The following is a 12158-nucleotide window of genomic DNA, read 5'->3' on the forward strand; positions in this document are numbered from 1 at the left end:
GAGTCTGTCCGAGGCTTGCAACTTCCAGGGGGAGGCTTGGAGGGGAAACTGCAGCTCTCAGCACGGCAGCAGCCACCCGTCTCCCAGCCCCAGCCCCTCGACAGGTTGGTGTGCACCTACTCCTGGAGCAGCTTACACACAACGTGTGGGAGCCACGGTGGGCATAGGACTATCCCACAAATGGGGGTGGGGGGGTGTCTGTGCTCCCACTGCTGCTTCTGATCTGGAAGGTGCAAACAGGTGGGAGACCACTGTCATAGCCCCTCCCCCTCTGGCTCAAGTGACCTGCAGGAGATTTAAAGGGCTGGTGACCTTTTTTTCTACCACAGCATTTTTCTCTGTTTTCTTTCTGGGGAGAAATTAAAAACTAGAACATTCAAAGACAACTGCATACACAGAAGAAATTAGAGGAAATTACATGTGCCCAGGCAAAGGTGCAGGCTAAGAAAAGATCTGAGAAGACCTGAAGTTTACATCTCAAGCAGATCCTCAGCACAGAGACAGCATACAACAATTAAAAAACAAGAACAGGGGCGCCTGGGTGGCGCAGTCGGTTAAGCGTCCGACTTCAGCCAGGTCACGATCTCGCGGTCCGGGAGTTCGAGCCCCACGTCAGGCTCTGGGCTGATGGCTCAGAGCCTGGAGCCTGTTTCCGATTCTGTGTCTCCCTCTCTCTCTGCCCCTCCCCCGTTCATGCTCTGTCTCTCGCTGTCCCAAAAATAAATAAAAACGTTGAAAAAAAAATTAAAAAAAAAAACAAAAAAAAAAACCAAGAACAAATAAGGGGCGTCTGGGGGGGCTCAGTCATTCAAGCATCTGACTCTTGATTTCAGCTCAGGTTATGATTTCACTGTTTGTGAGTTCGAGTCCTGCATCAGGCTCTCTGCTGTCAGCAAGGAGCCTGCTTGGGGTTCTCTCTCTCTGCCCCTCCCCTCCTTGCACACTCTCAAAATAAATGGAAATGATGACAACTGAGGAAAAAAAGATTGAAAAAGGTGAATACAGACTGACACCCCTGGGACACCAGCAAGTATACCAACATATGCATTGTGGGAGTCCCAGAAGAGGAAACGGTGGCGGCTGAGAGACTATTTGAGGACATAATGACTGAAAACGTCCCAGAATTGATGAAAGACATGAATATAAACATCCAAGAGACTCAACAAACCCCAAATACGATGAACTCAAAGAGACACATACCAAAACATATTATAATCAACACTATACTAACAGAGCACTAACAGAGAATCTTGAAAGCAGAGAGAAATGACTTGTCACATACAAGTACCCTCAAAAACATCACCAACAGATTTTCCATCATAAAGTTTGGAGACCAGAGGACAGTGCATCAACATATTCAAGCGCTAAAAGAATATCTGTCAACTCAAAATCTGTCAACTCAATATGAAACAAAACTGTCATTTAAGAGTGGGGAAGAAATTAACATAGTCCCAAATAAATAAAAGCTAAAGGAGTTTGTGACCACTACACCTGCACTGCAAGAAACGCTCCAGGGAGTGCTACAGAGTGAAATAAAAGGTCACTAGACAGTAACTCAAGGTCATGTGGCAAAATAAAGATCTCAGTAAAGGTAAGTGCATGCATAATATAATATAAGCTAGTCTACCATTTTGTACATCCGAAACTGATAGAACACTGTACGTTAATTATACTTGGATTTCTAAAAATGTTTGTTCTATTGTAATAGTGCTTTGCAACTCCACATTGTGCTTTCATCACGATTTAAAAAATACATGTTTTTTATGGGGCGCCTGAGTGGGTCAGTTGGTTAAGTGTCCAATTCTTGATTTCAGGTCATGATCTCACAGTTCAGTTCATGAGATTGAGCCCCATGTTGGGTTCAGCTCTGACAGCACAGATCCTGCTTGGAATTCTCTCTCTACCCCTCCCCAGCTCATGCACATGCATGCTCTCGCTCCTGCTAAAAAATATATAAACTTTAAATAAATATATAATAAGAGACTTTTTTTTTAAAAATTATCAGTTTAAAAGTTAGTGTTATTGTTAGCTTTAGTTTGTAATTCCACATTTTTTCTATATAACTTAAGAGATTAATGGATTTAAAAAAAAATCATTAGGAGGTGCCTGGGTGGCTCAGTCAGTTGAGCATCCGACTCTTGATTTTGTCTCAGGTCATGATCCCAGGGTCGTGGGATTGAGCCCCGCATCAGGCAGAGCCTGCTTGAGATTTTCTTTCCCTTCCCTTCTCTTTCTCTCTCCCTCTCCTTCTAACCTTCTCCCCCAGCTCACACATGCTCTCTCTCTCTAAAATAAAAATTAAAAATTAAAACTTAGGGGTACAAAAATTAAAAAATAAAATAAAAATAAAAATTGGTGCCTGGGTGCCTCCGTCTGTTGAGAGTCTGACTTCGGCTCAGGTCATGATCTCATGGTTCCTGGATTCAAGCCCCACATCAGGCTCTATGCTAATAGCTCAGAGCCTGGAGCCTGCTTCGGATTCTGTGTCTCCCTCTCTCTCTGCCCCTCCCCCACTTGTGCTCTGTCTCTCAAAAATAAATAAATGTTAAAAAATAAATAAAAATTTAAAAAACCCAATCATTAGTTTGTTTTGAGCACACAGGTATAAAAATGTACTTGTGACACCAAAAACCAAAAAGGGTAGGGACAGAGCTATAAAGGAACAGAGCTTTAAAATTTTTTTTTAACATTTACTTATTTTTGAGACAGAGAGAGAGAGAGAGAGAGAGAGAGCGTGAGCGCATGAACGGGGGAGGGTCAGAGAGAGAGGGAGACACAGAATCTGAAGCAGGCTCCAGGCTCTGAGCTGTCAGCACAGAGCCCAATGTGGGGCTCGAACTCACGGACTGTGAGATCATGACCTGAGCCAAAGTCGGGACGCTTAACCGACTGAGCCACCCAGGTGCCCCAGGAACAAGAGCTTTTATATGTGATTAAAGTTAAGCTGGTATAAATTCAAGCCAGAGTGTTATAATGCTGGATGCTAAATGTAATCGCTAACATAACCACAAAGAAAACAGCTATAGAATATACACAAAGAGAAATGAGAAAGGAATTTGAACATTTCACTATAAAATATCAACTGAACACAAGAGAATACAATAATGCAGGAAATCAGGGACAAAAAAAAAGCTGTAAGGCATATAGAAAACATACAGCAAAATGAAAAAAGCATATGACTCCTTATCAGTAATTACTTCAAATGTAAATGAATCTCTCCAATCAAAAAGAACAGCAGAATGGATAAAAACACATGATCCAACCATATGCTGGCTATGAGAAGCTCACTTTACACCCAAAGACACAAATAGGTTGAAAGTAAAAGGACAGAAAGGTTATTTTGTACAAACAGGAACCAAAAGAGAACAGGATGGTTATATTAACATCAGACAAAATAAACTTAAACCAAGAAAGGTTCTAAGAGACAAAGGAAAATAAAAAGTAAATAAAATCTCCCAACAAAACAAAGCCCTGCACCTGATGATTTTACTAGTGAATTCTATCAAACATTTAAGACAGAACATCAATCCTTCTCAAACTTTTCCAAAAAAATGAAGAACCCAAATGGGTTTCCTGGTAGATTCTATCACATATTTAAGGAGGATATTATATATAATATATTTAAGGAGGATATTATATTATATACTAATTCTCTACATTGTCCTTTATATGACAGAAACAAAGAGAACTGCTCCTGACTCACTGTACAAGGCCAGCGTTATCTTGATACTAAAGACAGAAAAAGACACTACAAAAACAAAACTACATATCAATTTCCCTTATGAACATTGATGCAAAAATCCTAAAAGACTAGCAAATAGAATCCAACACCATATTAAAAACATTATACAGTGTAACCAAGTGGCACTTACTCCTGGAATGGAAGCATAGTTTAACATAAGAAAACCAATCTATGTAATACACTACGTTAACAAAATGAAGGAGAAAAATATCACATGATCGTTTCAACTGACGCAGAAAATGCATTTGACAAAATGCATTTGACAGAAAATGCATTTCACGATAAAGACATTCAACATACTAGAAACTACTTTAACATAATAAAAAACCGTATGTGAAAAAGACACACCATACATCATACTCAATGGTATTGGACTGAAAGACTTTCCTCTAAAATCAGGAATAAGGCAAGAATGCCTGCTTTCACCACTTCTCTTCAACACAGTACTGGATGTTCTAGCCAGAGTAATAAGGCAAGAAAAAGAAATAAAAGGTGTCCAAATTGGAAAGGAACGAGTAATATTGTATGTTCCAAGATAATATGATCATAAATAGAAAACAAAGACTCTACAAAAAAGCCCTCTTAGAATTAATAAATCAATTCAGCACGGTCACAGGATATATAAAGTCAACATCCAAAAATCAGTTACATTTCTCTACATGAACAATGAACAATCTGGATAGGAAATTAAGAAAACAATTTATAATAGCAACAAAAAAGAAGAAACTAATTAAGAATTCACTGAACTAAAGAGATGAAAGTTTTGTACAACGAAACTACAATATATTGCTGAAAGATATTAAGGAAGACAACTGAGAACACGTTTCATGTTTATGGATTGAAAGACCTAATACTGTTAAAATGTCAATACGAACCAACAATCTACACATTCAATACAATCTCTATCAAAATTCACTGTTTGCAGAAATAGAAAAACCCAACCTAAAATTCATGTGGGATCTTAAAGGACCCAAAGAGTCAAAATAATCTTGAAAAACAACAAAGCTGAAGGGCTTATAACTACTTAATTTCAAAACTCATAATCAAGCTACAGTACTCAAAACGGTGTGGTACTGGCATAAAAACAGACATATAGACCAATGGAATAGAGAGCCCAGATGTATATCCTTACATACATGGTCAGGTGATTTTTTACAACGATGCCAAGACCATTCACTAGGGAAAAGACAGTCTTATCAAGCAAATGGTGCTGGGAATACTGGGTGCCCACATACATGCAAAAGAATGAAGTTGGATTGTTAACTAACATCACATACAAAAATTAACCCAAAAGAGACCAATGACTAAAACTGAAACTATAAAGCTTCCGAAGAAAACATAGGACAAAAGGTTCTCAACATTGGATTTGGCAATGATTTCTTGGATATGACACAAAAGGCATGGGCAACAAGAGAAAAGACAAACTAAACCTCAGAAAATTTTAAAAATTTGTGCCTCAAAAGATACCATCCAGGGTAAACAGGCAGTGCACAGAATATGAGAAAATATTTGTGAATCCTACGCCTGATAAGGGATTAATATCCAGAATACACAGAGAACTCCTAAAACTCAACAACAACAAAAAAACCAACCTGACTTTAAAATGAGCAAAGAGGGGCGCCTGGGTGGCTCAGTCAGTTAAGCGTCCAACTGCGGCTCAGGTCATGTCTCACAGCTCACTAAGTTTGAGCCCTGCGTAAGGCTCTGTGCTCTCAGTGTGGAGCTTGCTTTAGATCTTCTGTCTCCCCCCCCACCCCGTCCCTCCCTTGCTCACACTCTCTCAAAAATACATAAGCTTAAAAAAGGGGGGGGGGGCTCCTCTAAAAAAAAAAATAAAATGAGCAAAGAACTTGAATAGATTTTACTTCAAAGAAGATACACAAATGGGCAACAAGCAAATGAAAAGATGTCCACTATCACTAATCATTAGAGGAAAGCAAATAAAAACTATAATGATACACTTGAAACTAACAGAACACTATATGTTAACTATACTGGAATTAAAATTAAAAATTAAAAAGAAAAACAACACGATGAGATACAACCTCACACCCATTAGGTGGGCTACTATAAAGACACACACAGCACAACACAACATAACATAATAAACGTGGCAAGGACATGGAGAACTTGCAACCCTCTTGCACTCTTGGTGGGAAGGTAAAATGATGCAGCCACCATGGAAAACAGTATGGAGATTCCTCAAAAAATTAAAAATGGAACTACCATATGATCCAGCAATTTCACTTCTGGATATTTATCCAGAAGAACCAAGAGCAGGGTCTCAAAGAGAGATTTATACACAATGTTCACAGCAGCATTTTTCACAATGGCTAAAATGTGGAAGCAACCTAAGTGCCCACTGACTGTGAATGAATAAGCAACACGTGGCATATATATAAATGGACTATGATTCGGCCTTAAGACAGAAAGCAATTCTGACAGAGGCTACAATAGGGGTGAACTGCAAGGACACTAAGCTAACTGAAATAAACCAGTCACAATAAGACAAAGACTATACGATCCACTATGAAATATTTAGAATAAACAAAATCACAGAGACAGAGTCAGTGGTTGCCAGGGGATGGGAAGTGGGGATAATGGGGACTTACTGTTTAATGGGTACAGAGTTTCAGTTTTATAAAATGACAACAGGTATGAAAGTGGATAGTTAGTTACACAACCTCACTAATGTGTATGCAGGATCACTGAACCGTACATTTAAAAATGGTTAAGATGTGGGGTGCCTGGCTGGTTGAGTCAGTGGAGTGTGTGATTGCTGAACTCAGGGTTGTGAGATCTAGCCCCATGCTGGGTGGAGAGATTACTTAAAAAAAAAAAAAAGTCTTAAAAAAATGACTGTTATCTGTAACTCTTACATTATATGTATTTTAACACACACACACACACACACACACACACACTGTCATAACCTATTTCTGTGGTAATTTACTGAGGACATAAGCATTTCTTTTTTGAGGAAAATAAAGTCTGGAAACTTCTACATGCAAACACTGAAAAATATAGAATTGTGGGGCACCTGACTGGCTCAGTCAGAAGAAAATGTGGCTTTTTTTTTTTTTTTTAATGTTTATTTTTGAAAGAGAGAGAGTGCACACACACGCAAGGGTGTAAGGGCAGAGAGACAGAGGGAGGCACAAAATTTGAAGCAGGTTCCAGGCTCCCAGCTGACAGCACAGAGCCCGACGCAGGGACTGAACCCTCGAACCTCGAGATCATGACCTGAGCTGAAGCTGGATGCCTAACTGGTGGTGCTTAACCACCCAGTTGCCCCAGAAAAGAATGTGACTCTTGATGTCAAGATCATGCGTTCAAGTCCTACACTGGGTGTAGAGATTACTTGAATAAAAACCTAAAACAAAAAAAGAAAAATATAAAATAGTGATTTATGGAATGAATTTGGCATTTCCTTGTCCATGTGTAACTTTCAAGAATTTTGCAACCAGAGCATAATCATGGGGTTGACCTCTTAAAAATTCAAACAAATGTTCTCATCAAAAGGGCATGGAGATATGTTTGCTACACAGAGTTAGAGAACAAGTCCTCTCCAAACAGAATTAAACTTGCTGTGGGGATTTGATGAACATATAAAACCAGATTTAGGCATCTTCGATCAAAACCACAGGCACGGGTGTGTGGGCCTGGCCTGAAGTCCCTGGGCCTACACCTGCACGATTCAGAACCTGCAGACTCTACACAGGGATGCGGTGTACCTGGCACGCCACAGGAGAGTTCCCAGAAAAGCAGAGCTGGAACATCCTGCCGAACTGTGCAACGTCTACACTGGCAGGCTCGAGAGCCAGGGTCTAATCACACTCTGCCACCGCCCTTAGGAAAACCTTTAAACCAGCCACTTTTGATTTCTGGAACACCTTGACCCTGTAACACTTGATGGGCCAATGTGCAGCCCCCAGCCCAGGTCAGCTCTCGTGTTGTTTCTGCCCTGGTGACGAAAGTGCTCAAACTGCTGCGTTCCAGATTACTATGCTCTTCTTTGTCAGGAGCGTAAAGTCAAAATATGCAGGGAAAACCCCTGAGGTTCAAAAAAATAAATGCGAGCTTTCAAAGTAACACTGGTGATAAAGGCCTTGAGCCACAGAGCAGCTGTCCTCACACAGAAAACCCTAGGGACAGGCCTTAGAGTCCAGTTAAATCCTACTGCTACCACTAAGAGAGAAGTAACTGCTCATTTTTCATAGGCTAGACCATGGGAAATGTGCATTTCTAGAGAATACCTAAAAAACAAAACAAAACAAAAAAACATGTAGGAAACTTCAAAACAGATGTGAACAGACCACTCCGAGAACACAATAGAGCTGCCATCCATGTAACACTGGTCTACGCCCGCTCAGCACCACGTGCTGTGTGCCCAGGTACCTTCATCCTTCCCGGCACTTTGCCACGGTCGTCCATTCTCAAGTGCATTTCACTCTTCACCAAGAGCAGCTCAGACTCCAGCTGCTTCTGGCAGGCCGCGAGCACAGACATCACGCGGTCTTGTCTGTGTGGACCTGGGTGGTCTGGCGTCACCGGGGCTTTGGCGGGCTGCAGATCACCATTAACTGCACTCTGCAATAAGCGGAGAAAACAAGGATGACGCTCGTGAAGGCAGAGCTAAAAGCACCAGGAAGAACGACGCACACGGAGCACAGTCGTCGGGCTGCCTGGGACTTCCCGGAGCTCTGGAGCCTGCATGTTGGCCAGCAGGGCCCCGAGGGAAGGTCCACAGGTGGCATCAGCAAGTCCCCGTCTCCTAAATCACAAAGGACAGGAGACCAGAGGTGAGCACTGCACACACGGCCTGCTCCCTGCCACAGCAGGCCAGGACGTGCTCGCCGTGACACGGGCACCGGCCAGGAAACCCCACAACGCGCGGGCCAACGGGAGCTGCTCCACACAAGCTGCAGATGGCAGGGGGCAGCAGGCAGAGAGTCTGGAGTTCTCAGGACCAAACTGAAATGAACTTAAAAAGTTTTACACAGGGGAGGAGTGTTAAAAATTAGAGCAACTGAGGGGTGCCAGGGTGGCTCAGTCGGTTGAGCACCCGACTCGTGACATCACGGTTTGTGGGACTGAGCCCCGGGTCGGGGTCTGCGCTGAGCATGGAGCCTGCTTGAGGTCCTCTCCGCCCCCCCGCCTCCTGCTTGCACTCTCTCAAAATAAATAAACTTAACAACAACAACAACAAAGTAACTGAATAGAGTCCAGAGAGGAAAATCCAAGGAGCCTCTTAAAACAAAGCCATCTCTGCATTATTTAATGTTCCCTATCATAGGGCTTTGAAAACCTTCAATCGCTCTCAAAGATATGAAGTTTAAAAGTATAGGAAATAGTGCAGCCCCAGGTTCCATTGTGTACACATGTTCTGACCTGAGGTTCTAGGGACTTGAAATGCACCCAGGAGCCACGAGCTTCAGATTCCTCTCTCTACAGCACCAGAAGCCACCCTCTGGGAACTCTATCCCCCACTGCCTGGCACACGAAGGACAGTCATTGACTTAAAGAGAAAGGAGGAGGAACAGTAGGTCCTCCTGGACAGAACATCCAACCATCCCTGGTCTAGCCAGAGTGCTCTGTGGTCTGGGTCAGGGCCTCTGGCAGGTGCCAAGTGCTCCCTGGCTCCCCCATGTGTGCCCCGCCCCCCCCCCAGCATGCCCCTGTACCCTCGTGTGTGCCCCTGCTCCCCCAACACACCCTGTACCCTCGTGTGTGCCCCCACTCCCCCAACGCACCCCTGTACCACTGTGTGCCTGCTCCCCAAGCGCACCCCAGCCCCAGCTCCCTATGCACAGAGGCTGTCCCTTCTGCGGACCAGGAAGGAACAAGGCCCACCTGTGGGTCTCCGTCACGGCTGTTAGGGGCTGTGCCCACGTCCGGCCCTGACGCTTTGTCATCAAAGGCCTCTTCGCCCCCGGGGCCTCGTCCCTGGGAGCTGCCCTCTGCACGAGGGTGCAGGTGGGCCCCTCGCGCCTGCTGCTTGTCCAGCTCCTTCTGGCACCTCAGAAACCGTTGGTTCAGCACCTGGAGCTGGCGGCTGAGGCGGATGCACTGCGCTCGGAGCCGCTGAAGCTCTGGGGGCTCATCCTCAGCGGTCAGGGGCTGCTGTTCCAGGGAACGGCGGAAGCGGGAGAAGGCGGACAGGATGGTCTCCAGCTCGGCGGAGTGGGCCAGTTTCTGCTGCTTCAGAGCATTGATTTCTAAATCCCTTTCTGCAATCTTCGCTTCCTTTGCTTTTAGGGCAGCTTCAAAGGCTCGGATCTGGGAGGCCATGCCCTGGACCTCAGCCTCCCTGAGGGCTGCGCTGTGCTCCAGCTCGGCCAGCTTCCGCGCGGCGGCCTCCTCAGCGGCCTGCAGGCGCCGCCGCAGGGCCTCCAGGGCCTGGCCGTGCCGGCGCTCCTGCTCCGAGAGCAGCCGGCCCGCGGGCCCCGCCGCCAACAGCGCCTCGGGGCTGGCCACAGGGTCGCCGGGCAGCTCGCTGACCTGGGCCCCGAGTGGCGCGGGGCCGCCGAGGGAGAGCTCCCTCTGCAGCCTCTCGATGACTTCATGGAGCTGCTCTATCTCCTCTGCCTTATCTTTCTGCAGTTGCTGCTGGTTCTCTCGCAGATTCTCGATGACGGACCTCAGCTCCTCGATCTCTGAGTTTCTGTCACAGGGAACCTGAGGAAGAAGCACGTTCAGAGGTGAATGAAACGTTCCACCTTCAGAATTTCCCTCCTTTAATCTGAGGTTCAGGAGCAACTTTGAGCTGTGGCACCAAATTAACAAATGACCTTTAATACCTGAAAACACCCGAATGCTGCACTCCCACCGCATCAGGGTTACCAAAGTGCTTGGGAAGGGACACCCACGGTGGCCACTTTGCCTCTTGTTTGGACACTTCCTCTCACTCTGTGCCATCACCGCCATGGGCAGAGGGAGCTTCCCTGGCTGCCTCTCCGTGGCACCTCCACACTAATGTCACCACCCTTAACGTGTATTTTTTTAATATTCAAGTAACGTCGATCTGCTTGGTTTTACTGAAGGGAGATTTTTAGGTTTTAGGCATGGTTCTAACACTAAAAGACAAACAAATGAAGAAAATCAGGCTTGAGGACTGGCAACACTGAAGAGCAGGACCGAGCCAGGTGCATGCATGGGGCCGTCACTGCCGCCACCACTGCTCCGAGCCTAGCGCTGTGCCCCCCTGGACCTTGGAGAATGTTTCCACTCGTGCTGGTTAATGTCACCCTCAAGGTTTTAAGGTAAGAAATGTTATTACTGCTACTTTGAAGATAAGACAATTGAAATGTAGGTGTTAACTATCTTGCCAGGTGGAAAATCAGATTGAAATCTATGTCAATACAGCTCCAAACTCCATTCTAGTGACTAAGCCATTCGTGCTCCAGTTTACCATCTCCAGCTAATTTCTTATAGTCCAATGTTCACTTCCTGAAAAACTGAGGGTTTCACAACAATTCTTGGTTTCACTAGTGCCATTTAATTCCTTTAAACTCAAATGCAAATCTGGCCAATACTGAAAACAAAAGAAAACAAGTTAATTTTTGGTTTTGGTTTAGAGAATATGAGCTATCCATCACACACGCATCCACCATGTTGAAATCTGCACCGAGAACTGTACGGCTGGCAGAGGTAGGCCCTGGTGAGGTGCGACCCTCACCGCCAGCCTGCGTGCCCCCTGTGCTGGGCACCATGCAGACTCTCGTCTCCCCTCAGACACCTGAAGGGAGTTTCAAGGGTGATTCTGACAGCACACGACGTGGGCTTATTCACTCTAAACACCCAGACATGAAAAGGCAGGTGCTACAGACCAGCCACAATCGTGACACAAACAGAAAACCTGAAATACAAACCTAGGGCGCCTGTGTGGCTCAGTCGGTTAAGCGTCCGACTCTTGACTTTGGCTCAGGTCATGATCTCGTGGGTTTGAGCCTCATGACGGGCTCCATGCTGACAGTGTGCTGCCTGCCTGGGATTCTCTCCCTCTCTCTCTGACCCTTCCTTGCTCGCTCACCCTCTCAAAATAAGTAGATAAACGTAAAAAAATATGTATATTATATACACATACATAAATATAAACCCAGCACATGCAGGTGGCTTTAAAGAGTAAAGCACTAAATCGGAGATGAGCCCTCTGGGACGCAGCACGGCTGGAGCAGGCAGGCCAGAGAGGGGCACCTGGAGCCCAAAGAGGGAAGACCGTGCGGGCCAAGAACTGAGAACAAGGGTGGACACTTGGGCCAAGAGCACGCACGCCTGGTCTCCTGCAACGTGTGTGGTACTTCCCATTTTGGGGGAAGTGGTCCCTTTCTAAGCGGGACACCGCAGAGCTGACAAGGCCTGGTGCCACCCACCCCCGGCACACTTGTCCCCGAGGGGTATGTTGGTTCTAGGGGTG

General features: G+C 45.2%; 1 protein-coding gene across 13 annotated transcripts in view; it reads right to left on the reverse strand.

The window, feature by feature from the left end:
* PCNT (pericentrin) overlaps window positions 1-12158 on the reverse strand; it is a 133664-nt gene that overhangs the window by 33349 nt on the left and 88157 nt on the right. For all 13 annotated transcript variants that reach the window (XM_043593354.1, XM_043593350.1, XM_043593348.1 and 10 more), the window contains 2 exons: window positions 9596-10420; window positions 8141-8332 (listed from right to left, as the gene is read on the reverse strand). In XM_043593354.1, the coding sequence (XP_043449289.1) occupies window positions 8141-8332; window positions 9596-10420 (1017 nt within the window). The remainder of the gene's footprint in view (window positions 1-8140; window positions 8333-9595; window positions 10421-12158) is intronic.

The sequence above is a fragment of the Prionailurus bengalensis genome, chromosome C2 (assembly GCF_016509475.1).
Source record: "Prionailurus bengalensis isolate Pbe53 chromosome C2, Fcat_Pben_1.1_paternal_pri, whole genome shotgun sequence".
In the NCBI taxonomy this organism is placed as follows: Eukaryota; Metazoa; Chordata; class Mammalia; order Carnivora; family Felidae; genus Prionailurus; species Prionailurus bengalensis.